Genomic DNA, 27,027 nt, shown 5'->3' with positions numbered 1-27,027 from the left:
TCAAATTTGAAATGCTTTGTCTCTACTACTTGTAGCAACTAAGTTCTTCAGATTTCAAACAAGCTCCTGAAGTACAGTTAGCACAATCAAAGTTACTCATTAGCAATACGTTTTCATTGGGGGGGAAAAAGTCCTTTCACTGGCTTTTCTATAGCTGGTTAACAAGCTCTGCTATTTCAGGCGTTTTACAAGTGAATGGATGCCATCCAAACTAAACAGAGCACATCCTTTTTCCCACTCATTCAGCATTTTGAAAATCTTCCAGTTTGTGTTTGCGCAGCTTACAAACAAATACTGATCACAGTAAATGAGCCATTCAGGGCAATTACTAAATAAAACAGTCAGTATGTCTTGGGTGGCAAAAGGGCGGCTGTGGCCACCTGGGCCTTTACCTTACCTTTGTCATGGTTGTGTCATCCTTCCTGGGAGTGAAGCTCCCAAAAAAGCGGAGGCTGTAGAAGCCGACGACGGAGGACACCATAAGGTAACTGTGAGAATCAAGGAGAAAAACTCTGCAAAGGAATGCAAGTTTCACTTTGGTTCTCAGCAGTCTCCCAAAAGCCTTCAGAACCAAAGGAAAAACAAAACAAAACAAAACAAAACAAAAAACACTTCGAGTGCTTGAGAAGGACTGACCTGGTCTTTTCTCCCCCTTCCCGGGAAAGGGTCTTAATAAACTACCAGGGTCCCGGAATACTTGTTAACATCAGAATTCCTACTTTTAGAAAGGATACAAAATCAAAATTATTTCAAGTGCTGCTCCCACAAAACCAAAAGTAGAAAGGGAAGCATTTCCAATGCCAGGCCCCTAGAGAAAAACAGAAAATAAAAAAAAAGCTTTCAAAATTTCAGTAGTACAGACATTCGGTTTTCTTAAATTTAATAACTTTGATACATATCAGACTATTAAAAATGACAACTACTAATTTTGGAATAGCTAGACTTTCAAGGGCAAAGAAAAGATGACATTTAGAATGTGGCTTCTTTATTTGACTCCTTAAGATTTTGAATTACTTCTAACACAGCATATGTTAACTTATCATGTAAGCTATTCTCACTATTAACATACTTGTAAGAGAGGAAACTGGTTATATTGCTATTCTAGAGGAAACTGGGGTTGGGAAGAGAAATCCCTGAGGGGAAAAGATTATAAAAACTAGAATAATCTCACAAAAATGGAATATATGATCACCCGATGCTGAAATGTGTCTGATTAATGATGCAATTTAAAATGTGAAGCATCATGTACATTTCTTTGTGACAAGAAGAAAAACTCCAAAAGTGAATTGGTATGTCCAATCCCTGTTCTCATACTTTAAAGACAGAAACAACTTGCTATTCCCCAAAGCTTTCTTGGGACACAGATCAAAAGCTAATAAAAAAAAGGATATATCTGACTGCCCTAATTATTTAGAAAATACACTATGAATACCTCAAAGATCTGATGAATTCTTCAATCTTAATCTAGAATTTAAAAGGGGAGGGGCGCTTAGGTCCTTGACAAGAAAAACCCCCCAAAACAAGACCAATATTATAAATAATTTAGAGCAGTCTATCAAAAAGAATTCAACTCAAAAAATGGGGAAAACTACAGAATCAATTCATTCTGCAAACGAGAATTATTTTTTGTGACTAACAAAAAGGACTGATTGTACAAGAAAATTTCTATACCAAGAAATTAACTTATTTGTGAGCTATCAAAAATAGCTCATGGTCTGTTTTTTATTATTATAAGGTGTTTTTTAAAGCACCTAGAAATGAAATTTGAAAGTATAACAATTCTGGGTAATGAATAAAAGAGGGACCATATGAAATTTTAATGCAACAATCATATGGGAGGAGAAAGGAATAAAAGTGTTTGAAACATACGTTTCAATTTAAGATAATAACAGTGTAAAACATTTAAATGTTACATATAGGCAATCAAATATATATCACACTTGTACACAAATACAAAATTCAGATTTAGTTAAGAAGCAAGGAATAATAACCATTGCAAGAACTATGAATAATCCATCAGCTCTCCTCTAATCAATCCAGGGAGGACGAGAAGGAATTTTGGGAAGCTGACTGGGAAAGGAACATTTCATAATTCCCACAGCACAAGTCAATGTCCCTCTCCTGATCAAGCAGCGTCAGTAGCTTCTTCTTGCCTCTAAAACAAAATACAAACCTAATTTTGGCACAGAAAGCTCTTTACACTCTGACTGATGTGTTCCTAGGACCTCTCCCTCATACAGCAGTCCACATCCCACCTTTGGACTGTCCTGCCCTCTCCATCTGAACATGACCTCCTTTTTCTCCACTGCCAATTCCTTTCACAGTGCAGCCTCCTACATGAGGCCCTTCCAGATTTCACCGACTCTACCCCTCTGTATTTACCATTTAGACATTTTCATCTGACTTGCCTCTTTACATATTCCTCTTTCTAATTCTCCCCACCTACAAGGACATAAGGTCCTTAAAGACAGGAGGCATGCTGGGTCATCAGAATCCAGCTTAGGGCCAGGCCCACAGTAGGAACACAATGACTTCTTACTGAGCTGAACTGAATTATGACCAAGTCAAGGAAAAGGCCTGAAGAGGAGTGAGTTTGTTCTTATGACCATTTTTCTTCAGTGATTCACTGGACCCATGACCTTTATGCTGAGGGGACTTTCTCAAATGTTCCTGACCGCTAAGCATCTGTCACTCTCATTAGACAGATGCCTGCCTTCTAGCCCAAAGGTGATGTATCTAGCCCAAATCATGGGGCCATCCTCTGGGCCTCTTAATGTTCGGTAGGGTATCAGTGCAGTCTACAGACTGTCCCCACCTGCAATCCTTCAGGATTTTACTTCTCTCTTTGGTATTCTTTTGGCACTGTTTGCACACATCACTGGTAATGTGCTGAAGATTACATTCTCCATTACATTACATTCTCCACTAACCTACAATTTTAGCTCTTTGTAGATTGATATTCTCTGATTTGCAGGCTAGGAAAAATGGCAGAAAAAAACATATTTATAAAATGGGCCTTTTGTTTTATAGAGAATTCTTAAGTTGTTTAAAAAAAAATTGAGGTATAAATTTCCCAAATGCAACCTAGCTCTCTTCCTCCTACTTAATTCTAGATCCAACTCAATACTTGCTTATAACTTCCATCTAAAACAGCTACTGATGTGTCAACTCAGTCCCTCCATTCAGCAAGCATTCCTTGAGCACATGCTGTGTGTGACATTCACTGGGTACTGTGTTGCTGCCTCTCTCTAAGTGAAGCCTGAGAGAACCAACAGCAAAAAGGTGTTATAATACAAAGAAGACAACACTTACAGGGATGGAGAACTTTTAACAACTAAATTTGTTTTAAAAAAATATTTATTGGGAACCTACTATACTTGAAACATTATGATAAATACTAGGAAATAACAACAAATAGTGTCTGTCCTCAAGAAACTCACATCTTCAATTTGGAACTACTACGCCCAAAGGGCAACAAAAATGTGCATACCCTTTGATTCAGCAATACCACTACTGGGTCTATACCCTGAAAAGATGATGAAAAAGGGTAAAAACATCACTTGTATACAAAAATATTTATAGCAGCCCTGCTTGTGGTGGCAAAGAATTGGAAATCAAGTAAATGTCCTTCAACTGGGGAATGGCTTAGCAAACTGTGGTATATGTATGCCATGGAACACTATTGTTCTATTAGAAAACAGGAGGGACAGGATTTCAGGAAAGCCTGGAAGGATTTGCATGAACTGATGCTGAGTGAGATGAACAGAACCAGAAAAACACTGTACACCCTAACAGCAACATGGGGGTGATGATCAACCTTGAAGGACTCACTCATTCCATCAGCGCAACAATCAGGGATAATTTTGGGCTGTCTGCAAAGGAGAGTGCCATCTGTATCCAGATAAAAGAACCATGGACTTTGAACAAAGACCAAGGGCTATTTCCTTTAATTTAGAAAAAAAAACCTGATTATCTTATTGTCTGATCTTGCTATCTGTTATACTTTATGTTTCTTCCTTAAGGATATGATTTCTCTCTCATCACACTCAATTTGGATCAATGTACAACATGGAAACAATGTAAGGACTGACAAATTGCTTTCTGTGGGGGGGGTGGGGGAGGGAAGTAAGATTAGAGGAAAAACTGAAACTCAAAATAAATAAAATCTTTAATTAAAAAAAGAAAAAAAGAAACTTACATCTTCAAGAAAGGGAACTCATCAATAATGGATATTTTTTAAAAGTTAATGGAAGGTGGCACGTTGCAGTTCCTAGCCGAGGTAAATAAGGAAACTGGCAGAATTAATTTCATCATGTACCCATCATTTCATGGGATATTTAGTCAACTTTACAGCAGTGCTCATAATAAATATTTGTGAAAAGGTCAGCATGAAAACAATAGCAGCTTATATAACAACATATGTTGCAGAAGATGAAGAGGTAGATAAATTATACCAAGAACTAAATAAGACTTTTCAAATTAAATCAACATGTTTTATTCCTTGATGAATTCATTGCAAAGGTTGAAATAGATGACAACTGCGCGCGCACGCGCGTGTGTGTGTGTGTGTGTGTGTGTGTGTGTGTGTGTGTGTGTGTGTGAGAGAGAGAGAGAGAGAGAGAGAGAGAGAGAGAGAGTGAATTTTGGAAAAAAGAATGAGACTTGTAAACTACCCAGTACCTCAAGCTTACAGAAGCAATTGGATGGAGCAGTGAGTAAGGTGCTGGACCTGGAGTCAGAAAGACCAAAGTCCAAGTCTGGTTTCAGACACTTCTCTAGTTCTGGGATCCTGGGTAGGTCACATGCCCTCTCTAAGTTTCCTCATTTGTAAAATGGAGGTGATAATATCACCTACTTCCCAAGTTTGTTGTTAGCATAAGAATAAAATAATATTTATAAAACACTTTTCAAACCTTAAAACACCATATACATGCCTTCTAGTGCATTATTATTATCATTCTTGCTATTATATACTATGAATAAAAAAATCAAGAAATATTGGCTATAGTACAAAATAATATTTAAAATTGAAACAAATTATATATTAGTGGAAAGGAAATGATTCATTATATGTGGACTTCATTCCCAAATCAACTAACTATGTAGTCAGAATTCAATTAGCTATATCCAAGATCAAAATAAATGTAAAATTAGAAAAATAAAAATGAGGAAGATATATGGCCTGCCATTAAACAACTATTTAAAACAACTATTGAAAGTTACCAAAAATGAAAATTGGTCAAATATAGGAAGGACATTTTGGGGGTTCTTTTGGTCTTTTTTATAATGGTTACTGATTTTTTTTTATTAATTAAATCTGTATAATTTATTATTGTCCATGTCCAAAATGTCAGCAAATACCGGACACATTTGCCAAGCAAAGGTATATGCTAAAGCAAAACTTTAGACACTGATTTGTAAAATCTTATAGAGACTGATAATTAAAGATTAATTTATTGCAGAGTTGTAAGCCTGAAACATTTTGGTCTCTAAGAAATTAAAATATCACACAGAGCAATAGAGGGATACATTTTGCATGGGAGCAAGCAGCAATATATAACAATTAAGAAATGAGGAAGAACTAGAAAGTCATCAAGGAAATGAAAGATGGATGATGGGATGATCTCACAGAAAAGTCAAAGGATAACAATTAGACAGTCGACTTGTTCTCACATTAGGAGAAAGTAAGGAAGCCTTCCCCCCCCCACCCCCCACCCCCAGTACACTAGGTAGAATTTACAGGAGGACATGGATAGAGCAGCACAAGATGGGCAGGAATGGATTATAATCTAGATCCTTAGAGAGAATATTGAAATCATTGAGATCATAGGTCCTTCTAAAAGGAGATCTTCAAATAAGCTAAATGTATGAATATATTTAAACTCTCACAGAAAAAAAGTTACTCCCTAAAAAAAGGTACATTCATTTCCCTGAAATAAGTGTGTTTTCCTATTCAGTTTAATAAAAAACAGGAGACTAAACTTTTCCTAAGCATGTCTCCCTTTAAGCTAAATATTTGGATCTTATGAAAATTTAATTTATTTCAACATTTTGAAAGACTGGTATTTTCTTTAAAAAATTAAGTTTTTTAAAATGTTAAGGTAACTTCTAGATTTTATATCTAAATTTAAGCTATATATGTGAGTAAAAATTTTACCTACCATTCTAATAAAAACTAAATTGAAAAAGGAGATGATAATCATCAACACAGTCTTTGAAAGGTTTGGGGGTTTTTGCACAAAGAAAAATATATCAGATTCTTAATAAATTATGTAAAATGTTAAATAAATGAAAACTTTTAGATTTACTATTTGAAATATTCCACGGACAAACACAGGAACATTTGAAAAAGGAAGGGGTAGTGAAGTTTTACTTTACCCTCGATCCCTTTGGCATTGCAGTTTCATCAACCAAGAGGCAAAGAATGTTGCAGGCAACCAGCAGGACTGAAATGGACTGGAAAGAACAAGGAGGATGCTAAATGTGGGTATCACTCTTTAAGAAAGCTCATTTTTATTTTAAGGCAAGACAGTTGATTCTACTGAACTTTCTAACCCACATATAATAATAAATAAAACTTTAGTTAAGCAATATATTAAGCAGAATTCTTTGAGATAGCTGGCAGATATATAGTATATGCATTACAAATGAAGAAACCTGAAGCTCCAAAAGATCTGCTTGTTAAGGAAAACCTCAGCTTCTTTTTCTGGTAACCAAAGGAGGAAAAGGGTCATCTTGTAGATTACATGAGGCTATACCTACACTGTGGGTTTGTGGGATCTTGCTATCAAAGGCTAGTTTGGGGGGGGGGGGTAAGCTGAATAAGCTTAGATACATTCAGACTCAAAGGTGGGAAGACCTTTGGATTGACAAGATTTCTAGACAGTTATACTTTTACTTAAAAGCTAGTTACTACACTTCATTTTAGAGTCAATCTGAAAATAAATAATATTGTGCTTTTCCCAAAATTCTTACCGTTTCAATAAGAAGAAGGACCATGACAGCAGGATATACTAAATTCCGTTCCCATGCTGAAGCCTTTTTTCGTCTCTCTTTTCAAGAAAAGAAAGAAAAAGAAATTTAACAATTCAATTTCATTGTTCTCCTATAATTAATCTTTGAAGTTTAAAATTTTCATGACCATAGGTAAAGAAATTGCTTCAGTTTTCTTCCAGCAAAGTCAGGGACTTAAAAACCAGAGACTTTTTTTCCCCTTTCAACAGAAGACATGTTGGAAGGTTCTTTTAAAACTTATTTTTGAATACAACTATAGTTATTTCCTTTAAAACCACAATTCTATTTTTTTTTCAAAGGCAATGGGGTTAAGTGACTGGCCCCAAGTCATACAGATAGGCTGTCTGTGTCTGAGACCAAATTTGAACCCAGGTCCTCCTGACTCTAGGTCCAGTGCTTCATCCACTGAGCCACCTGGCTGCCTCAAAAACTACGATTCTAAAAGAAGTATACTCTAATGCATGAGTAGATGACCCAAAATTTGCTAGTCATCTGCAACTTTTCCCCTCTCAACTCACATAAACTGACTCTGAGCTATTCTGCTTCTTCTTGACTAAAGAAACTCATTCCTTTTCATGAAGTCTGGCAAGTCAGTTTTTAACCAACTGTAAAAGATGAGCTAACCCATATTACACCTGAAAATATCATTCTTTCACCAAAAACAACTTAGGACAAACCAAACACAATAGCTTTTCAGTTGAATAAATTTTAATCTTACCTTAACAAATTAATAGAAGAGCAATAATTAAGAAAATAGTCCATTCTCATCCCCAAAATATTTTATATCATAATTTCCCTAAAATAGACCCATGAATACAGAGCTTTAATGAAAATCCTTTATTAAAAAACACTTATGGAAAGAAAAGTACTATGTTTCATATAGACGGAGACAGAATTTCAAAGTTACTGGCAAATTATTGGGATATAACTGTGGTTTTTGGATGAATAGTCTCCCCTTTCTACTCCTCCCCACCAAGGAAAACCCCTCAACTAGGGTATTCTAGCAGAGAAAAGGACAATTACAACCTAAGACTTAAGCAAGAATTAAGGAAAAGTGATTTCCTTTATCTGTCTCCTCTGGCCAAAGAAAGGACTTCAGTTCAGTCTAGTCAATAAACATTATGTGCCATATGCTGGGCTAAGTGCTTGGGGATATTAAAAAAACAAAACAAAAAAAAAAGCAAAATATAGTCTCAGCCCTCAAAGTGCTCATAATCCCTTGTGGAAGACAAGAAAATGGAGATGATTTCATCACACCCAATTTGGATCAAAGTAAAGACTGACAGATTGCTTTCCATGGGGGGGGGGGGGGGGGAGTAAGATGGGGGGGAATTGTAAAACTCAAATAATATCTTTAATAAAAATAAATTAAAAAAAAAGAAAATGGAGATGGAGATGGATAAGTAAGTTCCGTGCAGGATAAAGATGAGAATTTTGGGAGGTCAGGAAAGGCTTTTCCTAGGTGGCCTTTTAACTGAGGACATCTGGAGGTGACAGGCAGTCCCCTGGAAATGAGGAAAGTCCCTTTGTACCTGAAGGGAATGGGGAGGGAAGGAATCTGAGGCAGGCTGACCCACCAGTAGGAAGTGATGAGGAATTACAGGATTGTAGGGTATATATTTGAGAGATTTGTGAAAATAAAATCTCCAGGCTTTGGCAACAGGTTAGAATAGAGAGGAGGCTTGTACAAAAATATTTATAGCAGCCCTGTTTCTGGTGGCAAAGAATTGGAAATCAAGTCACTGCCCTTCAATTGGTGAATGGCTTAGCAAACTGTGGTATATGTATGTCATGGAATACTATTGTTCTATTAGAAACCAGAAGGGATGGGATTTCAGGGAAGCCTGGAGGGATTTGCATGAACTGATGCTGAGTGAAATGAGCAGAACCAGAAAAACACTGTACACCCTAACAGCAACATGGGGGTGATGATCAACCTTGAAGGACTCACTCATTCCATCAGTCCAACAATCAGGAACAATTTTGGGCTGTCTGCAAAGGAGAGTGCCATCTGCATCCAGATAAGGAGCTGTGGAGTTTGAACAAAGTGCAAGGACTATTCCCTTTAATTTAGAAAAAAACAGACATGTTATTGTCTGATCTTGTTACCTCTTAGACTTCTTGTCTCTTCTTTAAGGATATGATTTCTCTCTCATCACACCCAATTTGGATCAAGGTACAACATGGAAACAAAGTAAAGACTGACAGAGTGCTTTCCGTGGGGGGGGGGAGGGAAGTAAGAAGTAAGATTGGGGGGAAAATTGTAAAACTCAAATAATATCTTTAATAAAAATAAATTTAAAAAAAGAATGAAGAGGAGGGTTAACAGTAGGGAATTGAATGATTAATATGGATCTATGTTTACCATAGTTATACATATAGCCTATATTAAATTACTTTGTTAGGGGGAGGGGAAGGAGGAGGGAAGGGAGAAAAATGTTCAACCTTATTGAAAATTACCATTACATGCAGTTGAAAAAAATAAATAAGATATTAAAAAAAAAAACAGGGAGTCAAGGATGCCTCCCAGATTACCTGCCTGAGAGACTGAGGGGATAAGGAAGATAGAGGTGGAGAGGAAGGCAAAGGGGAGAAAGGGAGAAAAATCAGTTTTAGTCATACCGAGCTTAAAATGTCTACTGGACATTCAGTTCAAAAAATCTGAAAGGTAGTTGGAGATGTAAGATTGGAGATTAGCTGAGAGATTGGGAGAAGAAAGGTTGATTTGAAAATCAGCAAATAGATCAGTAATTAAATCCATGGGAGCTGAAGAGACCACCAAATTGAGTAGAACACAGAAAAAAAAAGGCCTAGGACAAGACCCTAGACGACACTTGTGGTTAGAAGTTATCTGAAAGAAAATGTAGCAAAGGGAGCAGTCAAATAAATAGGTAGGAAGAGAATGAGCAGAAAATGGTATCCAGAAACAAACCCTTAAGAGAGAAGAAAGGAGGAAGGAGGTGACCAACTGTGTCAAAGGCCACAATAGAGAATTACAAAAAAGAGAACTGAGAAAAGGCCACTGGATTTAGCAACTAATAGATCCTTAGCAACTTTAGAGAGAGCAGTTTTGATGGTATGATGAGGCTGGAGCTCTGGTTGCAAGGAGTCAGGAAGAGAAAGACAGGTGATAAAGTAGAGGCATCTATAAGAGATAGCCCATTCCCAAAAGGTAGAAAAGATACAGATTAGTAAGTAAGGATGGAAGAATCAAGAGAGGGTTTTGAGGATGAGGAAGACATAGAAATGTTTGTTTAGAGCAATGAAATAACTAGTAGTTGGTGAGAGACTGAAAATAAGTAAGAGTAGGGATTACAGAAAGGACAGATTTCTTGTGCAAGTAACATGGTTTGTTCTTGGTAAAGAATAGGACCACCTCTTTGTGTGAGAACAGTGAAAGAGGAGATGAAGGCAGAAGACATCTGAGTGATATATGAGATCATGAAGAATGGAGATGGAGTTCTCAGAGAAAGACTCCAGTTTCTTCAATATCATATAAGTCAAGGTTCTCAACTGAGATTGGAGGGGAAGGGGAACCATGGAAAATCTGAAGACAGATGAAAAAGTTTTGGAAGAGCCACTATGGAGAGCAGAACAGTGACTTAACAAGGGAGGTGTAGAAGGTGAGTGATGAAGCCTTAGTTGAGGTTTCATAACATAAATTTGTAGTGGACCAAGTGAGAAAAGTTGCATGATTTTCTCCATCTTTGTTCATTAAAATATGTATAGGAACAAAGGTAACAAATGGTGGGAGTGATCCAAAGATAAGGCTTGGCAGGGTTCAACCAGTGATATGATAAAGCAACCAGAGATTCAAAAGAGGAGTGTAGAGTTGAAATGGTTCACAAAGGGGGCTAGATGAGAAGAGAGTAACTAGACTAAGGGCAATGACCTGGGGGGAATGGAAATATCAAGAGATTAGAGAATCAGAATAGAGCTTTGAATGAGAAGGCAGGAGAATGGAAAGTCAATAGAAAAGGTCAAATAAAGGGATTACAGAGTTTTTGAGCCTAAAAAATTGAGGTATTTATGGGTGATGACAAGATCAGGGGAATAACCATCTTTTCTATATGGGCAAGGTGGGACTTAAGTAGGTTGAGGTACTGAGCAGTAAAGGTGTTGAACGCATTTCAGTATTAGAGAGCAGGAGTTGAAAAGAAAAAGACTGAGCTACAGGTACATTGAAGTAAACGAGAAAGGAGACAACTATTAGGGATTTGGTCATGTAGAAAATGTGGATTATGGAGCTCAAAAAGGTTCCTGAGTGATAATGGCAGCAGGAAAATCCAGAAGTGGCAATGGGGAGAAAGGAGTCTCAACCTAGGAGTCTAGGGGAATGGGTTAAAGTGCAATCAATACTGGAAAGGGTAGTCAAGGAAGTTGTGTCACTAAGGAGAGTCAGGTCTCAGTAACTGTTAAAAGACAGAAAGAATGAAAGAGGAAAAGATTTAAAATGAAGGTAAGTTGGTTGCATGCAGTACAGGTAATCCAAAGGAAATAGTAAAAAAGGATAAGTAGTGCTTGGTTGAGATTTTGGGGGTGAGAGGGTTAAGGAAAATAGGAATAAGGTACCTGTAATGGGAAAATGGCATCTGGATGGGTTCAGAATTACTGTGATATGTAGGGTTTGACCAAGTATGAATCTTGTGCAATCATTTTTCAGTTATGTACACCTCTTTATGACCCCATTTGGAGTTTTCTTGGCAAAGATATTAAAGTAGTTTGCCATTTCCTCATTCATCTCATTTTACAGAAGAGGAAACCAAGGAAAATGGGAGTAAGTAACTTGCCTCTTAAGGTCACACAGCTAGTAAGTGTCTGAGACCAATTTGAACTCAGGAAGATGAGGCCAGGCCCAGTTCTATCCTTAAAATCACCAAGCTGACCCCAGGGATAAATATGTTAATCATCAAGTAGAAGAGACTGGAGATCAGCCATGAGACTGTGCAGCAAGAAACAGATGGTCAGATAGAAGTCCCCTATTTCTCTTCTCCTATTCCCTCTAAATGGAGATAGGAAACCACAGCTGGAGATGGAATTCCTACTTCCAGACACCTTTCCTCTTCTTCTTTCTCCAGGGTACATACACAGTAGGAAATAGAAGCAGGTGGCATTTTACCTAAGCTTTTCTCAGGGGAGGCAGGGGATCAAGTGAGCTAAGAAGGAGGCAGAAGTCTTGCTGCTCAAAGGGAGAAGTCACCAGTCATGCCTAGCTCCATGAAGCCTTTCCTCTTCCCTCAAGTAAAGCTACCCACAAAAGGAGGTTAAAACCTTGGTGTACATGGTGAAAGAAAAGGTACAAGACAAAAGAAAGAAAAGACCCTAATTAATTCTGACCCTCTAAGAGAAAGGGATTCAAGACTAAAGACCACCCCCTAAGGAAAGAGAAGGTCTTCAATCTGATCCACTCCCAAGCATATGGGAAATTGAGAATTCACCTTTCAAGGCCTCAGAAACTGTTGAAATACTTTTCTAACTTGTCTACATTTAATTAAATATTTCAGACCCCTTTGACTATCTGGAAAAGCTAACCATTTTGGAAAGCAATTTGAAATTATAAGCAAAAAGTTAATAAACTGTGCATGTCCTTTAATCTAGTTATACTCAAAAGAAATCAGAGAAAAAGGAAATGGTTCTATAGGGATATTCATATTTATAGAATCTATTTTATAGTAACAAATAAACAGCTAGATAAAAAAGAGAAGTTCCAAATTAAGGGGATATCTGTGAATCAGGGAAGAGCTGAACAAATTATAGTACTTAATGTAATGGAACACTGGTGTTCAGTAAGAGATGAGGCAATACGTGATTTCAAAGAAGACATAAAAAAGACTTGTATGCTCACTGGTTCTCAATTTCCTCATCTACAGCTAGAGCTTAGATTAGATAAAATCTTAGGAACCTAAATCCTTGCTTTTTTGCTTGTTTTTTTTTAAGCTCAAATAAGTAAAGAATGGATAACTATTCAATAGTTAAAGGCATAAAATCATTAAGAAAATATTTTACTGTTTACCATACCAATTATATAGTCTAACCTGCACACAACTTTAGTGCAGTCATAGAAAATGCAAAAGCCCATAAAGAAATTCCTGCCACCATAATAAAAGTTAAAATAGATGCAAATATAGATCTTTTTCAGAGATTCAGTTCAGCTCCTCAGAACGAAACCATAAAGCCTTGTTCACAGAACCGGTTCCAAAGATAAACAGGGCTCACTGCTTTACTTCAGTTGTTATCTCAGTTGATCCTCACAACAAACCAGTTCTAGACTCTTGGGCTCTAATTTGTAAATTTAAGAGCTAAAGCTACTTTGTTCTCCTGAAAACACTTAATATAGGGAGGGACATGGAGATAAGTTTAGAAGTACAAAGGACATCTTTTCATCTACCTAGATCTTTGAAAACATTCTGATGAATAAAACCAAAGCAAACAAGATTAGAAGAAAAAAAAGCCAATGCAATCAAGATTAGAAGAAATGCAAAAAGTTAAGAAATAATTTTCACAGCTAATGTTTCTGATAAAGGCCTCATTTCAAAAATATATAGAGAACTGAGACAAATTTATAAGAATACATGTCATTCCCTAATTGATAAATGGTCAAAGGATACGAACAGGCAGTTTTCAGATGATGAAGAAATTAAAACTATGGTCACATGAAAAAATGCTTTAAGATACTATTAATTAAAAAATGCAAATTAAAATAACTCTGAGATACACTTCACCTTATCAGATTGGTTAAAATGACAAAAAAAAGAAAGTGATCAATGTTGGGAGCACTCTTGGTGAAGCTGTGAACTGATCCAACCATTCTGGAGAGCAATTTGGAAGTATGCCCAAAAGACAATAAAACCATTACTAGGTCTGTATCCCAAAGAGATCATAAAAGGGGGGGGGGGGGAGACCCACATGTATAAAAACATTTCTAGAAGCTCTTTTTGTGGTGACAAAGAATTGGAAATTGGCAGATACCCATCAATTGGAAAATGATTGAACAAAATATGAATGTGATGAAATACTATTGTTCTTTAAGAAATCACAAGTTGGTGGACTTTAGAAAAGGCAGGAAAGATCTGCATGAAATAAAGTTGAATGAAGTGAGCAGAACCAGGAAAACATTAAAAACATTAAACTGTGCGATGATCATCTATGATGAATTTAACTCTCTTCAACAATACAATGATCAAGGACAATAGAGAAAAAATTATGGAGTCTGAATGTAGACCAAAGCATACTATTTTTACATTTCCAAACTTGTTTTGTATTTTTTTCTTCCTCATGGGTTTTCTTTCCTTTGGTTCTGATTCTTCTTTTACTGATATGGAGACATGTTAAACATGATTGTGTATATATAACCTATATCAGATTGCTCTATATCATGGGAAGGGGGGAGAGAAAGGAGGTAGAAAAAAGTAGAACTTGAAAGCTTAGAAAGTGATGAATGTTGAAAATTATCTTTGCATGTAATTGGAAAAAATAAAATGAAATAACATTCAATAAAAAATAAAAATAATTCTGATGAATACATATACCATTTCTTCTACTATTTCATTTAAAAATGTCAAATATAACTATTTTAATCTTCTAATTTTACCTGAAAGATTAAATGCTTCAGTAATGTTGGTCAAGAAGCAATGCTACAGCACTGAAAATTCACACACAACTTTAACTCAGTGACCTTGAGGACAGGAGCAATTTCATTTTTGTCTTTGCATCCTACAAATCTAGCATGATTCTAAAGTACATGTTTCTTGACTGTCTAAGTTCTGGCTTTGCTCTTGTGACCGTAAGCCATTTTTGTAACCTCTAGGCTTTGACTCCATTATCTGTGAGATGGGCTGAGAGAGGGATTCATGATCCCCCAAAGGAATGATACTAGGGTTCACAGGAAGTCATATAAGGAGGCACTGTTTACTAGTGCTGTCCAAAGGAGATACTACCTACAAGCAACTCCATTAGGATTTGGCCTCAGTGTTTCTTAAACTGAAAGGATCATCAGATTTTGAGAGCATTTCCAAGTCTACAGATAAGGACTTCCAACAAGTGATGATGGAAAAATGATTTCTTTTCCCTACCCACCCTCTCTAATGTTTTCTTACTGTCTTAAGCCCCTTTATCTTGTTTTTTTTTAAGGTTTTTGCAAGGCAGTGGGGTTAAATGGCTTGCCCAAGGCCACACAACTAGGTAATTATTAAGTGTCTGAGGTCTGATTTGAACTCAGGTACTCCTGATTCCAGGGCCAGTGCTCTATCCACTGCACCACCTAGCTGCCCCTAAGCCCCTCTATCTTAATCATACCTTTCATTTATGTGTCTTGTGACATCTGATATTTCTTTTCTTGTCTATTAGAAAATATCTTCTGTGTCAAAGGCATACAAACATATAACATGTGTGTGTGTACAAGTGTGTGCATACAGACTAAAAATCCTTTCCCCAAAAGAGGGCTAATTTGCCCATAAATCCAGAGAGAGTCAAGGGATAAGAATTGGGAAATGTTATCCCACTCTTCTTTGCCAATCAACTGAATAGCATATAACTACCAAGCATGAGAAAGACAAGATGCACATGAAGGCCAAGTCTAATAAAATGAAATCAAGGTAGTTTGGAGAGGGGACACTGGAGCTGGTAGGATCAAGATGATACTAGGGATGAATTTTCAAGAAAACCAGGGCTTGAGATCTAGAGGTAAGGAAAGAATGACCTCTAGTCATGGAGAATAGCCCACATAAAAGACACAGGAGCAGGAGAAGGGATGGCTTGTTTGCAGAGGCCAGGACCTCGAGATTGCAGGGTGAGGAAGACAGGAAAAGTAGGAAGGGACCATGTTGTGAAGAGTTTAAAGCCTAAAAGACATTATAATTAATCCTAGAGGTAACAGAAAACAAATGATCCTAGAAATGGAGGACTTCTGGTGTGAGGTAGAGAGGATAAAGAGATTATTGTACTTGGGAAGACTAAAGAACTGGGAAGAAGAGCTTTTGAGGGGAATATCAATCTCTGTTCCATCCCTTCTAGTCTAAGAGGCAGTGTGGCATATTAGAAAAAGAGCTGGATGCAGAGTAAGACCTGGATTTAAGTCTCTCAGTTTTCCCAGTTGAATGTTAGGACAACTCCTTTACTCTCTCAGTTTCATCAACTGGAAAACAGTAATAATGATTTTACTTATACTTCACAGGGACTGTGTAGTAAATTTAATCTAAAGTAACAAAACATTTTTTACCTCATAACATTTCCCCAGAATATCCTTCTGGGTAATTGACGTCAATACACTTGATCCACATAAATTTTTTGAGAATATTTGTCCTTTTTTATAGTAAATTAAAGAGCACTATGGTTAGCTCCAGATTTCTTGCAAATGAATTATCAAGGCAATTCAAAGACTGTCTTCCCCAAATGTTACCCAGGAAGATTAACACTAGAAGGACAAACTGGGAAGGAGTTGGGTTCAAAATATAAGACAATGAGTACCTAACCATATGTGTAGACAGATATGGGATATTGTACCAACCATTAATTTTTTAAATTCCCTACTTTTCTCTTCAAATTGTTCCCCAACTAAAATCCCATCTTTTACAAAAAGTCTTTCCCAATCCCACCTAATCCCAGTGTCTTTCCTGTTAATTATTTTCCATATATACTATACATAACATGCTTTGCATGTATTTTGGAATTCCCATGCTTGGCACATAGTAAGAGCAAAATAAATACTGACTGATTGGTTAGTTCAATATTCTAAAATAAATTTAAGTCAAACTTTAAGCATTTCCTCTGAGTAGAGGAAACAAATTCCACATTAGGAAAACCACAAGACATACAAAAAGCCTATTTGCTGTGATTTCTACATCTGGTAGTCAATTAACTTTCACACACACATATCATATATCTAAGAGCACATTTGGTTTCATGACCATGTTAATGGTCATATTAACAATTAGAAATATTTCCAGGATGTAATACACAAGTATTAGAGTGGACCTTTTCCTTCCCTCTTCCCAGCCAGCCATTTGGTTGATCTATGCTTAGATAATAAAGCCTGGAGTTCTATGACAATCTCATCTTATTTACAGTCATCTTGGATCTAAAATCCATGATGATAGAGACAAAAATGATCCATCTTGGAGGGTCTGAGAGAAAACAGAAATATTCAAACATTGTTGAGGAAGCTGCAAATTGGTCTAAGCATTCTGGATAACGATTGCAAACTAAGTGACAAATCATTAACTGTTGAGAATCTTTAACCCTATAATGTATGCATATATATTTAACACTACAAAATATGCATAAACGCCATAGAGGTCAAAGACAGAAACAAAGGACACATTTACACCAAAATATTTATAACAAAAACTATAAATAAAGTGGTGACCATCAGTTTAAAAATGACTAAATGAACTGAGTACAGATCAGGAACAAATGTGAAGTATTCAAAAAAATATGGGAAAACATGTATGAACTTTGGCAAAGTGAAGTAAACTGAACCACAAGAACAATATACTAAAAAATTTCTCTAAATGAACACAACACTAAAAGGAATTCAATCTCAAATCACATGAATCAGTCTTGGCCTTTGGAGAAGATGTGTGAAAATACATTTTCGTCTTATCAGGTCAAGAGATTACAAGAAGAGAATGTTACAAACAATACTAATTCAGTTCTCTTACTTAGTTTTGTTTAACTACTTTTCTTCTGTTATATATGAAAGTCCTAGGGTAGGGGTAAGATATTGGGAAATGACTGTTTTGGAAAAAAAAAATCAATAATAAGTTTCAAAAAATAAATAAATATGTCCCATCTCACCTCACCACCCCCAAAGAAAAACCATCTGACATCTTTGGTCAGTGACTGCTTTTAATATTTAATAAAAATTAAAACTTTTTTATATTTTATCAAATATAATATTCTTCAGTAAGATGCATTAACAAGTCAATTTAGTGAAAAAGTTCAATACCTAATTTAGACTTCATTGCCTTCACATTATCAAGTTCTTTTTCCAGTTCCATAGTATTATACTCCACCGATGAAGACAACCCTGTCCAAAGAAATGATATTTTAGAAAAATAGCAAATAAAACAAATAAAAAACTACAATCATACTGTGAAACACTACAAGGCAGGTAGTATTTATATTCTATTAGAATCAATTAAAATATTCCAAATGTTGATAGGTTCTTCCATATTTCGGTTTATAAATATAATTGACACAAATTATTTAAAGTAAAATATACTGATTTTCCTTGAGCACTTTAACATAACTTTTACATACATTATTCTTATTGAGTTGGTATATGTCCAAGAAAATAACTACCTACTAGAGTCTATTTCTATGTACCATTTTTAAAATTCCTTATTTTTATTGTAAGAATATTAAAACTACATACAGTACTTCAGAAAACTTGTAACTAACTCATTAATGAAAAATGACTATTTGTCAATGTTGTTCATAATTATTAAGCAAAATTTTATATGAAACAGAAAACTAGTACACGCAAATGTACTATTTTTAATTAAGAAGTTAATCATACTACTATAAAACTGGATATTTTATCTTTATATGAAAATGTTAATATAGTTACTTCATTACAATATGCCATCACCTGGAACTTTCATAAAGCTCTAATATAACAAATTTTTCGTGGGAAGGCTAAAAGATGAAATCTGAAATTAACTGAAGATCATATGATCTGTATTATTTTAATAATAAAATTATTTTCTTGCATTGTAGTTATTTTCTCTTCTCTCTCTCTCTCTTTTTTTTTTTGCAAGGCAAATGGGGTTAAGTGGCTTGCCCAAGACCACACAGCTAGGTAATTATTAAGTGTCTGAGGCTGGATTTGAACTCCTGATTCCATGGCCGGTGCTCTATCCACTGCCCCACCTAGCCAACCCGCATTGTAGTTGTTTCAAACTTCATTGTAACTCCTTGTCAAGGGAAGAAGTATGCATGGAACTGTAAGAGTTCTAGATTTGAAGTTATAGGAAATAAAGTCAAATTCTATCTCTCCCACTTGTTATTTGTAACACTAGGCAAGTCATTTCACTTTTTTAGGACTCAGTTTCCTCAAGGGTGAAATGAGCAACTAAATAACTTCTAGGGTTATACTCAGCTATGAATTCTATGAATTTGGATTTCTATTATGCTATGTATTTGAGATTAACTAGAAAAATCAGTTACCCAATCATAATGGAAGTGATGATGACCATGAAATTGAAATATAGATTTCATTCCCTATATTTTACAAAGAAAGTCTCCAATTATGATCAAGGAAAACCTAGGGAACATATGTGGCTTTTGAAAGGAATTTGCATTGACCTTATGAATGAATGAATCAATCAAAATACATTTATTTGAAATATATTGCTTTCAAGAAATTATATGAAAACATGCAAATTATTGCTTCACATTTAACTTCACATGTGACTCAAGAGCACATGTCCAGAGTACAGGTATTTGGAAAGGCAAACACAATTTTTTTTCCCTTAGGATAAAAGAGATTATTTTTGAAGCACTAATTTTGTTGGGTATACATGTGCCAGAAACAAAAGAGGCAGTTTGTACATGAAATTAATATAAAAATTTCATGTAACATACTTCTATATTCTCAAGCAAACTATCTTTTTATAAAACAGTCAATTTCTCACAACATGATACCTAACCCTAAAAGCAATATCTTTTTAGTTTTACTTTACTTCCTTTTTTAGAAAAATGATTTTGTTTAGCAGAACTTTGATTAAAAATTGCCAATAGAAATAAATATGGAAAAATGGCAAAATGAATATAAAAAAGAGGCAAATTAGATTTATGCATCATAATTACATTATTTCAAAATACACCTAAAAGTTCAATGTCAGCATTGTCTAGCCAATAAGTCAAATCGGTAGACAAAACCTGTTTGGACTAGTCATGAAAAATTAGAAGGGATTCTCCAAGAAAACCACAAAGCAGCTCATTTAAGGTCAATTTAACGGTATTATTCTGTTTTTCATCCAGCCCCGACATAAGATTTCACTACCTCAAAGGAAACTGTAAGAGTATCTATTTGCATTCCCCCTAGGTGATTGGCAGTTCAACACCAATTAGTTCAAAATTACACTGTTACTAGCGTGCAATAAAAACAACACCTTTCATCTTTCTTACATAGGTAAGAATACCTTCAGAGCCAATAACTTTGATCAAGTAAGTATTTTTGATCCTGCCCCACCCGTCTCTTTGGATTCAGGAAAACTAATAGCTAACAGCAACTTTTCCCAGCTTTATTCTTCAGCTGAAAGACTGATGTGGGTATTGAAAATATTTCTGCTTCCAAGATATTATAATTTCCCAAAGTCCAATATTTCTTCAGTAATGAAAGTATGGTCAACTAATGTTGTTCAGTCATCATACTGTCTATAGAGTAATGTAACTTTTAATTTTACATTATGATTTCCTATTTCAGTTAGTATTTTAAATAACAGGAATCAGTTGGGCACTTGACCATATATAATATAATACTAGTCTAAACAAACAAAAACCAGGGAGAAATGTGTGAGCAACTTTAAACAACCAAATAAGGAGTTCTTAACCTTTAATGTTTTCATGGAACCCTGTGACAGCTATGGTGAATCCAATGAACCCCTTCTCAACATAATATTTTAAAGAAGAAAATACTAATTTTCAATTAACAGTTTGAGAAAATAAAGATGTGGATTTTTTCCCATCCAAGCTCATGTACCCCTTGAAATCTATATGTAGACCCCCATCACAAATCCAAGGAGCACAAGTTAAGAACCCCTGAACAAGATCTGCCTAACAAGGAGCAAACCCTTTAAAACAGAAAAAAGTCTTTTTAACATAACACATTTGGTGTTGCTGAGGTTTTTTGGGGGAAGAGGAACAATTCTAGAAAAGAAAAATAGAACAGAGCATTTATTATTAAAGTAAATGCATACAAGTACTTTATTTTTCATTGCATAAGTTTATTTTTTTAAAAAATCAGTTTTTAAAAGAAATCTTTATGAGTGATCATGAGGTCAATTCAAAAACTTTCAAATGCTTAAAATCATTTTGGTTTATCATTTTCCTCATAATACCTATAATCTAAAAATGCAATGAACCACATTCAGAAACCACATTCAGGGCAAATGTTCCAGTGCAATTTACAAATATTGCAGATTAGGCGTTAGAAATGGAAACCTAGAAGCCACCTGAGGGCAGAAAGTGTCACTTTCTGTCTATATCCCTATTATCTAGCACAGAACCAATATTAGGTTCATAAATATCTGTTGATGTTATATGAGATATCTATCACAGCTACATACCAGACACTAGTAGGGAAGAAAATCAGGAACTGCCTTCTCTACTTCTATTTTAGCATTTTATTTATGTAATATTTTCTGTCTAAATTAAAGATGATTAAAGGTACTGTGTGAAATGCAAATAAATTTGAATTGCTAATGATTTTAATCAAGGAAAAGAGCATTAAACCTCAGCAGTTTTGGAATGCTTCCATAAAGACAAAGAGTTCATAAATTTGCTTAATGTTCTTTTTTACTTAAGACATTAGCTAGTCCTAGGCCTTTGGCAAACAGACATCCAAGTACATGAAGGTATAAAAACATATATGTTGCACTTCATGGTTCATGGCTACATATGATTTGACTGAAAAGACCTGTCTTGAAGGATCAGCAAGTAAATATGCATGAAACACCATAGTTTCTGATAGCCTGTGAGTCATTATGAAACATCCACTAGGTGCCAGAGCATTGAGGAGGGTTATGCACACAAAAGGCAACAAGGAAATGCAGGCCCATTCACACAGCTGGGGCTCCTACAGAATACCCAGAGAGCTTATGGGAGTAGCCTCCAGACCAGGTGAGCCTCCTGTAGAAGCAGGATTTGAGAGGGGTCTTAGATGCCTTCGTGGCCCAGCACCTCAGAGGTGAGGGCAAAGGCACAGGTGGAACAGTGGATCTGGCTCAAAGATTGGGGGAGATGGGATTAACAACACTTACTTCTATTTAGACCCAACTGCCATCTGAACCTCCTTGGTACACTCCAGATTTTAAATCGCTTTTACTAAAAATATCAATACAATTCCCTTGACATAACAGTAGGGCCTATTAACTAATAAACATATAACAAATGCCTACTGTGTGCAAGGCACTGGGAGAAAACATGCACATTTTGTGTATGTAGACTGAATTTTTGATTGATGGCAAGGTGTACTGAAAAATGAGGGGTAGTATTGAAAGAAGGAGCAGTGGGTCTGGTCAGAGGAGCACAAGGAGACAGAAATATTGTGAAAAGTGAACAGGAAAGAATGTCCACAAGAAGAATCAGAAGTTTCAGAAGAGGCAAATGGAAGGAGAACTGAGAACAAGAGATTGTATTCAATGTTAAGAGATGATCTTTGGAGAGAGCTGCTTCAGATAAGTATTAAAGAGTAAAATCAGGTTGCAGAGGGCTGAGAAATGAGGATAATAACTTCTGGAAAACTACAGCAATTTAGCAGAAATTAGGGGTTTTGCATAAGACTATCCAAAACATTTAAAATTATAAGGAAAATAGGTAAGGAAAAATATTTATAACAAGTTTCAACAAGTACCTCGTTTCTTTTTTTATATTTATTTAGGTAATGGGGTAAAGGGACTTGCCTAAGGTCACACAGGCAATTATTAAGTGTCTGAGGCCAGATTTGAGCTCAGGTCTTCCTGACTCCAGGGCTGGTACTCTATCCACTGTGCCACCTAGCTGCCCCAAGTATCTCACTTCTATAATTAACTCATTCAAACTTAGAAGAGTAAGTTATCCTCTAATGGTCAAATGATATGAACAAAGAGTTTTCAAAAAAAGAAATGCAAGCTATCAATAACCAAATGAAATATGCTCTAAGTCACTAATACTTACAGAAATGCAAATCAAAATACTGAGATTCTACTTTATATCCATCAAACTTTCAGAAATGTCCAAAAAAAAAAGTAAAATGGCAAACAGTGGTAGGACTAGGGGAAACAGGTGCATTAATGCTATGAATTAGACCAATCAATCTGGAAAGCAAATTGGAAATGCCTCTCAAGGACACTAAACTGCTCTATAACCCAGAGATAACACTAATAAACCTACATGGACAAAAATATTTATAGTACTTCTTTTACTTGTGGCAAAGCATTGGAAACTAAGAGGATGTCCATTTATTGAGGGATGGCTAAACAAATATTGATATATGAATACAGCATATAAGAAATAATGGGACAGATTTATTGAAATTCAGGAAAACTTGTATGATCTGATGAAGAGCAAAGTAAACAGAACCAGAACAATTTATATAGTAACAAGCTTGCAAAGATCACCAACTTTTTTTTTTTTTTGCAAGGCAAATGGATTTCAGTGGCTTGCCCAAGGCCACACAGCTAGGTGACTATTAGGTGTCTGAGGCCAGATTTGAACTCAGGTACTCCTGACTCCAGGGCCAGTGCGCTATTCACTGTGCCACCTAGCTGCCCCAAAACTTAAGAATTCTTAATAATAATTCTAACCAACCAAGGTTCCTGAGGTCCCCTGATAAAAATTTCATGTCAGAAAGGTGATGGATTCAAGATTCAGAATGAGACCTATATTTTTTTTTAATATGGTCAAGTTAGAAATTTGTTTTGCTTGGCTTTGCATATTTGTTATAAAAATGTTGCTTTCTTTCTTTTTTTCTTAATGGGAGAGGTAGGAAAAGAAAAAGGACTTAGGGACAAGTCCTTTGAACCCTTCAAAATAAAAATGAGAGAAGGAAGGGAAAAAGGAATTATAGAAGAGCCTTCAAGGTTGTATTTTGAATTATTATGTAGTTAAAAAAGAAAAGCAAGATCTATGCAATAAAGATTCATAGTTTCATTATCATTCTTTTATGATACAATCATTGTCGAAATGCTCCTTTTATTTGGTACTTGTTAAGAAAATTTTTTTCAAAAGCACAATATACTGCCATCAAGGATTTATTTCTATTTGAGATTAACACTACAATCGGGCTCTAACCTACCTTTCCAGTCCTATTTATTCATTCCCTTTCAAAACAATTTGCTATTCCTCAATCTCATCCTGTACTTTTCTAGTAGTTTGTAAAATGTCTCCAGTGTTTCAGGAAGTCTGCTCCATATCTCTCCATCTACTAACATAATTCCGTTCCTTTTAGATAAACTATAAATGACATCTCTTTCAAGAAATATTATGTTATCGCTCCTTTATCCCACACTGCATAAATCTATGTAGATTTTTTTCTGCAGTAGTCCAGGTGAAGGGGTTTGTTAAAGACCTGGGATAAAAAGATTGTATGAGTAAACAATAGGCAATGGAAATGAGAGAAGCTGAGGAGATAGAATTGACAAAATATGTTAACTGGCTACGTATGGGAAGGTGGAGAGAAGGCAGGGATAAGAAAAAATAATTGGGATAGAAATAGAGAAAACAGAAAAATAAAAGTTTATCATTGCTGTTCAGTCATTGGAGTCATTTTTAACTCCTCATCACTGTATTTGAAGTGTTCCAGATGAGAAAACTGAGGCAAATAGAATTAAGTGATTTGCCCAGATTCATAGATTTATATAGATATTAACTCTCTTAGGCCACATTTGAACTCAAAGTCTCCTGAGTCCTGGCACTATACCATCCAGTTTCCCCAAAGGTAAAGAGGAAAAGATAAAAATTTCTGGTTTGGACATTTTGAATTTGACATGGCTATGGGATATCCTGGTTGAAATTTAGAACTGTAGAGATAAGAGAAATGAGGGTTAGATAAAAGAGTTTTGGGAATCATCTGTATAGAAATGATAATCTAATCCTATGAAATTAAGCTCTTTTTGAAAAATTTTTAAAAATTCTATTTATTTAAGACAATGGGACTAAGTGACTTATTAAATGTCTGAGGCCAGATTTGAACTGAAGTCCTCCTGACTCCAGGTTCAGTGCTCTATCCACTGAGCCATCTAAATGCCCCCGAGATAGGGTTCGAAAGTACGATAGTATCTTATATATGGAATACAATATAAATGATTTTGCTCAAGAGATTGAAATGGAAAAGAATTAAAGTGTCACAAAATTCAAGGAACTCAGTTCTAATGAGGGAGCCAACATGCACAGTGAATCCATATTGTGACTTTCACAGATTCAATATATCTCAGACCATCATAAGAAAGTAAGTGGGAATTTTTAGGTGGTTTTTGTGGGCACAAAAGGCCAGCAGACAACAGTTTGTTAACAAATACTTAACCCAAATTGTACAACAAAGTACTATAAACACCTCATAAAAGAAAGAGAAAAAATTCAGACTACTTTTCTGGTACAAAGGGAGGTCAAAAATTTTTACGTGAATTTCCCAGATCATGGGGGGCACTAAGCCCCTGACCCCCATGCTATAGAAGTGATAATTGTAAACAACTAAGTAAAATGTAAAGTAATCTCAGAGAAAAAAGGCAGGACAAGAAAAGGTCTTGTACAAGAGGCTGAATTTGGGCCAATTTACAAGATATAGGTAAGGAGGAAAAACATTCCAGGAATGGCAGACATAATAGAGCAAAGGCACAAAGACAGAAGACAGAGCATCATGTGAGAGGAACAGTCTAAGTAGAGAACTAAAATTGAAGTTATAGAAGTAAGAAAGTTAAGTGTAAGAGGGTTCATATTATGAGGAGCTTAAATCCCCAAAAGAAACGTTTATATTTGATTTCTATGCATCAGAAAATCTGGGGCAGCCTAGTGGTACAGTGGACAGAACACCACCTCTGGAGTCAAGAGGCCAGGTTTTAGACACTTATTAATAATTGTGTGACTTTGGACAAGTCATTTAACCCTGAATGCCTCACATCCAGGGCCATTTCTAGTCCATCTGATCCAAATCTGCCTGGCCACTAGACCCAGATGACTCTGGACAAGAAAGTGAGGCTGGTGACCTAGCACAGCTCTTCCTCACTCAAATACAATTCAAGGGCTTGTCATGGCATCACCTCCCTGATGTAGTGGTCTTCTTCAAGAATGAAGAGCAACAACAATTAGAAAATCACTTTGGTAGCTGAGTCAAGGTGTGGACTGAAGTTGGAAAAGACTTTAAGCAGGGAGACAAGTTTTTGCAATAGTCCAAAAGATGTAGAGAGTCTGAGCTAGGTAGAGAGAAGGGAATATATAAGAGATGTTAAAGTAGAAATGGTAAGATTTGGCAAAGAATCACACATGAGGGATTAAAATGTAGAGTTGAAGATGACTTCTAATTACTAGAATGATCGTAATACCATCAATAGTAAGTTGAACTAAGACAACCAGAAAAGGAGAAAAGTTGGGGAGAAAGCTAGATAATACTTAGCTTGGAAATGCTGAGTTTGAGACATTTAGGAGATACGAAGTATAAGACATCCAAAAGAGTGACTAGAGCTAGATGTACTCATCTGGAAATCATCTGAATGAAGATGATAAGTATCTAGCAGCTGATGAGATGACCAAATGAGACAATACAGAGAGAAAAGAGTAGAGGCCTAGGACAGAACTTGAGGGTCACCCATAAATAGTGGAGATGACATGGATGAAGAGCCAACAAAAGAGGCTAAGAAGAACTTCTTCTGGAAGAGAGACAAAAGAAAATTAGGAGAGGACAGATTCAAAAAAAATTGAGAAGAGAATATGAAGAAGGAAAAGGTAATCAATAATGTTAAATACTGCAGAGAAGTCAAGTATGATGAGTATTGGAGAAAAAATATTACAACTTTCACAGCACTTACTCTATCCCTCATTTGGCACATTTTTTATTGCCTGGTATTATTAGTAATTATTCAGAAGATGGCATGTTAGTTCTTTAAAAGCAAAGGCTGAGCCTTCAGCCTCACTGTATCCTCTGCAGGACTAGCACTAGGCCTTCAGGTGCACAATTGTGCTTGGGTGTATAGCTGGAAGGGAGCACTTGAGAAAGTCTGGAAGGAACTGGAAACAGACTATTTAAGGAAGCATCTAAATGTAAATTAAAGTTTTCCAGAAAGAAACCAGGAATCCAGGAGGAAAGAAAGACTATTA

At 35.8% G+C, this 27,027-nt stretch overlaps 1 protein-coding gene across 3 annotated transcripts in view; it reads right to left on the bottom strand.

Annotated features, from left to right (window-relative positions):
• The window catches only part of LMBR1 (limb development membrane protein 1), a 161,135-nt gene that overhangs the window by 19,723 nt on the left and 114,385 nt on the right, over positions 1-27,027 (bottom strand). For all 3 annotated transcript variants that reach the window (XM_074193271.1, XM_074193273.1, XM_074193272.1), the window contains 5 exons: positions 17,960-18,040; positions 6,976-7,052; positions 6,379-6,456; positions 735-808; positions 398-488 (listed from right to left, as the gene is read on the bottom strand). In XM_074193271.1, coding sequence (XP_074049372.1) covers positions 398-488; positions 735-808; positions 6,379-6,456; positions 6,976-7,052; positions 17,960-18,040 — 401 coding nt within the window. The remainder of the gene's footprint in view (positions 1-397; positions 489-734; positions 809-6,378; positions 6,457-6,975; positions 7,053-17,959; positions 18,041-27,027) is intronic.

This window comes from Macrotis lagotis, chromosome 7 (genome assembly GCF_037893015.1).
Source record: "Macrotis lagotis isolate mMagLag1 chromosome 7, bilby.v1.9.chrom.fasta, whole genome shotgun sequence".
Lineage (NCBI taxonomy): Eukaryota > Metazoa > Chordata > Mammalia > Peramelemorphia > Peramelidae > Macrotis > Macrotis lagotis.
This window is presented reverse-complemented; position numbering and strand designations above follow the sequence as displayed.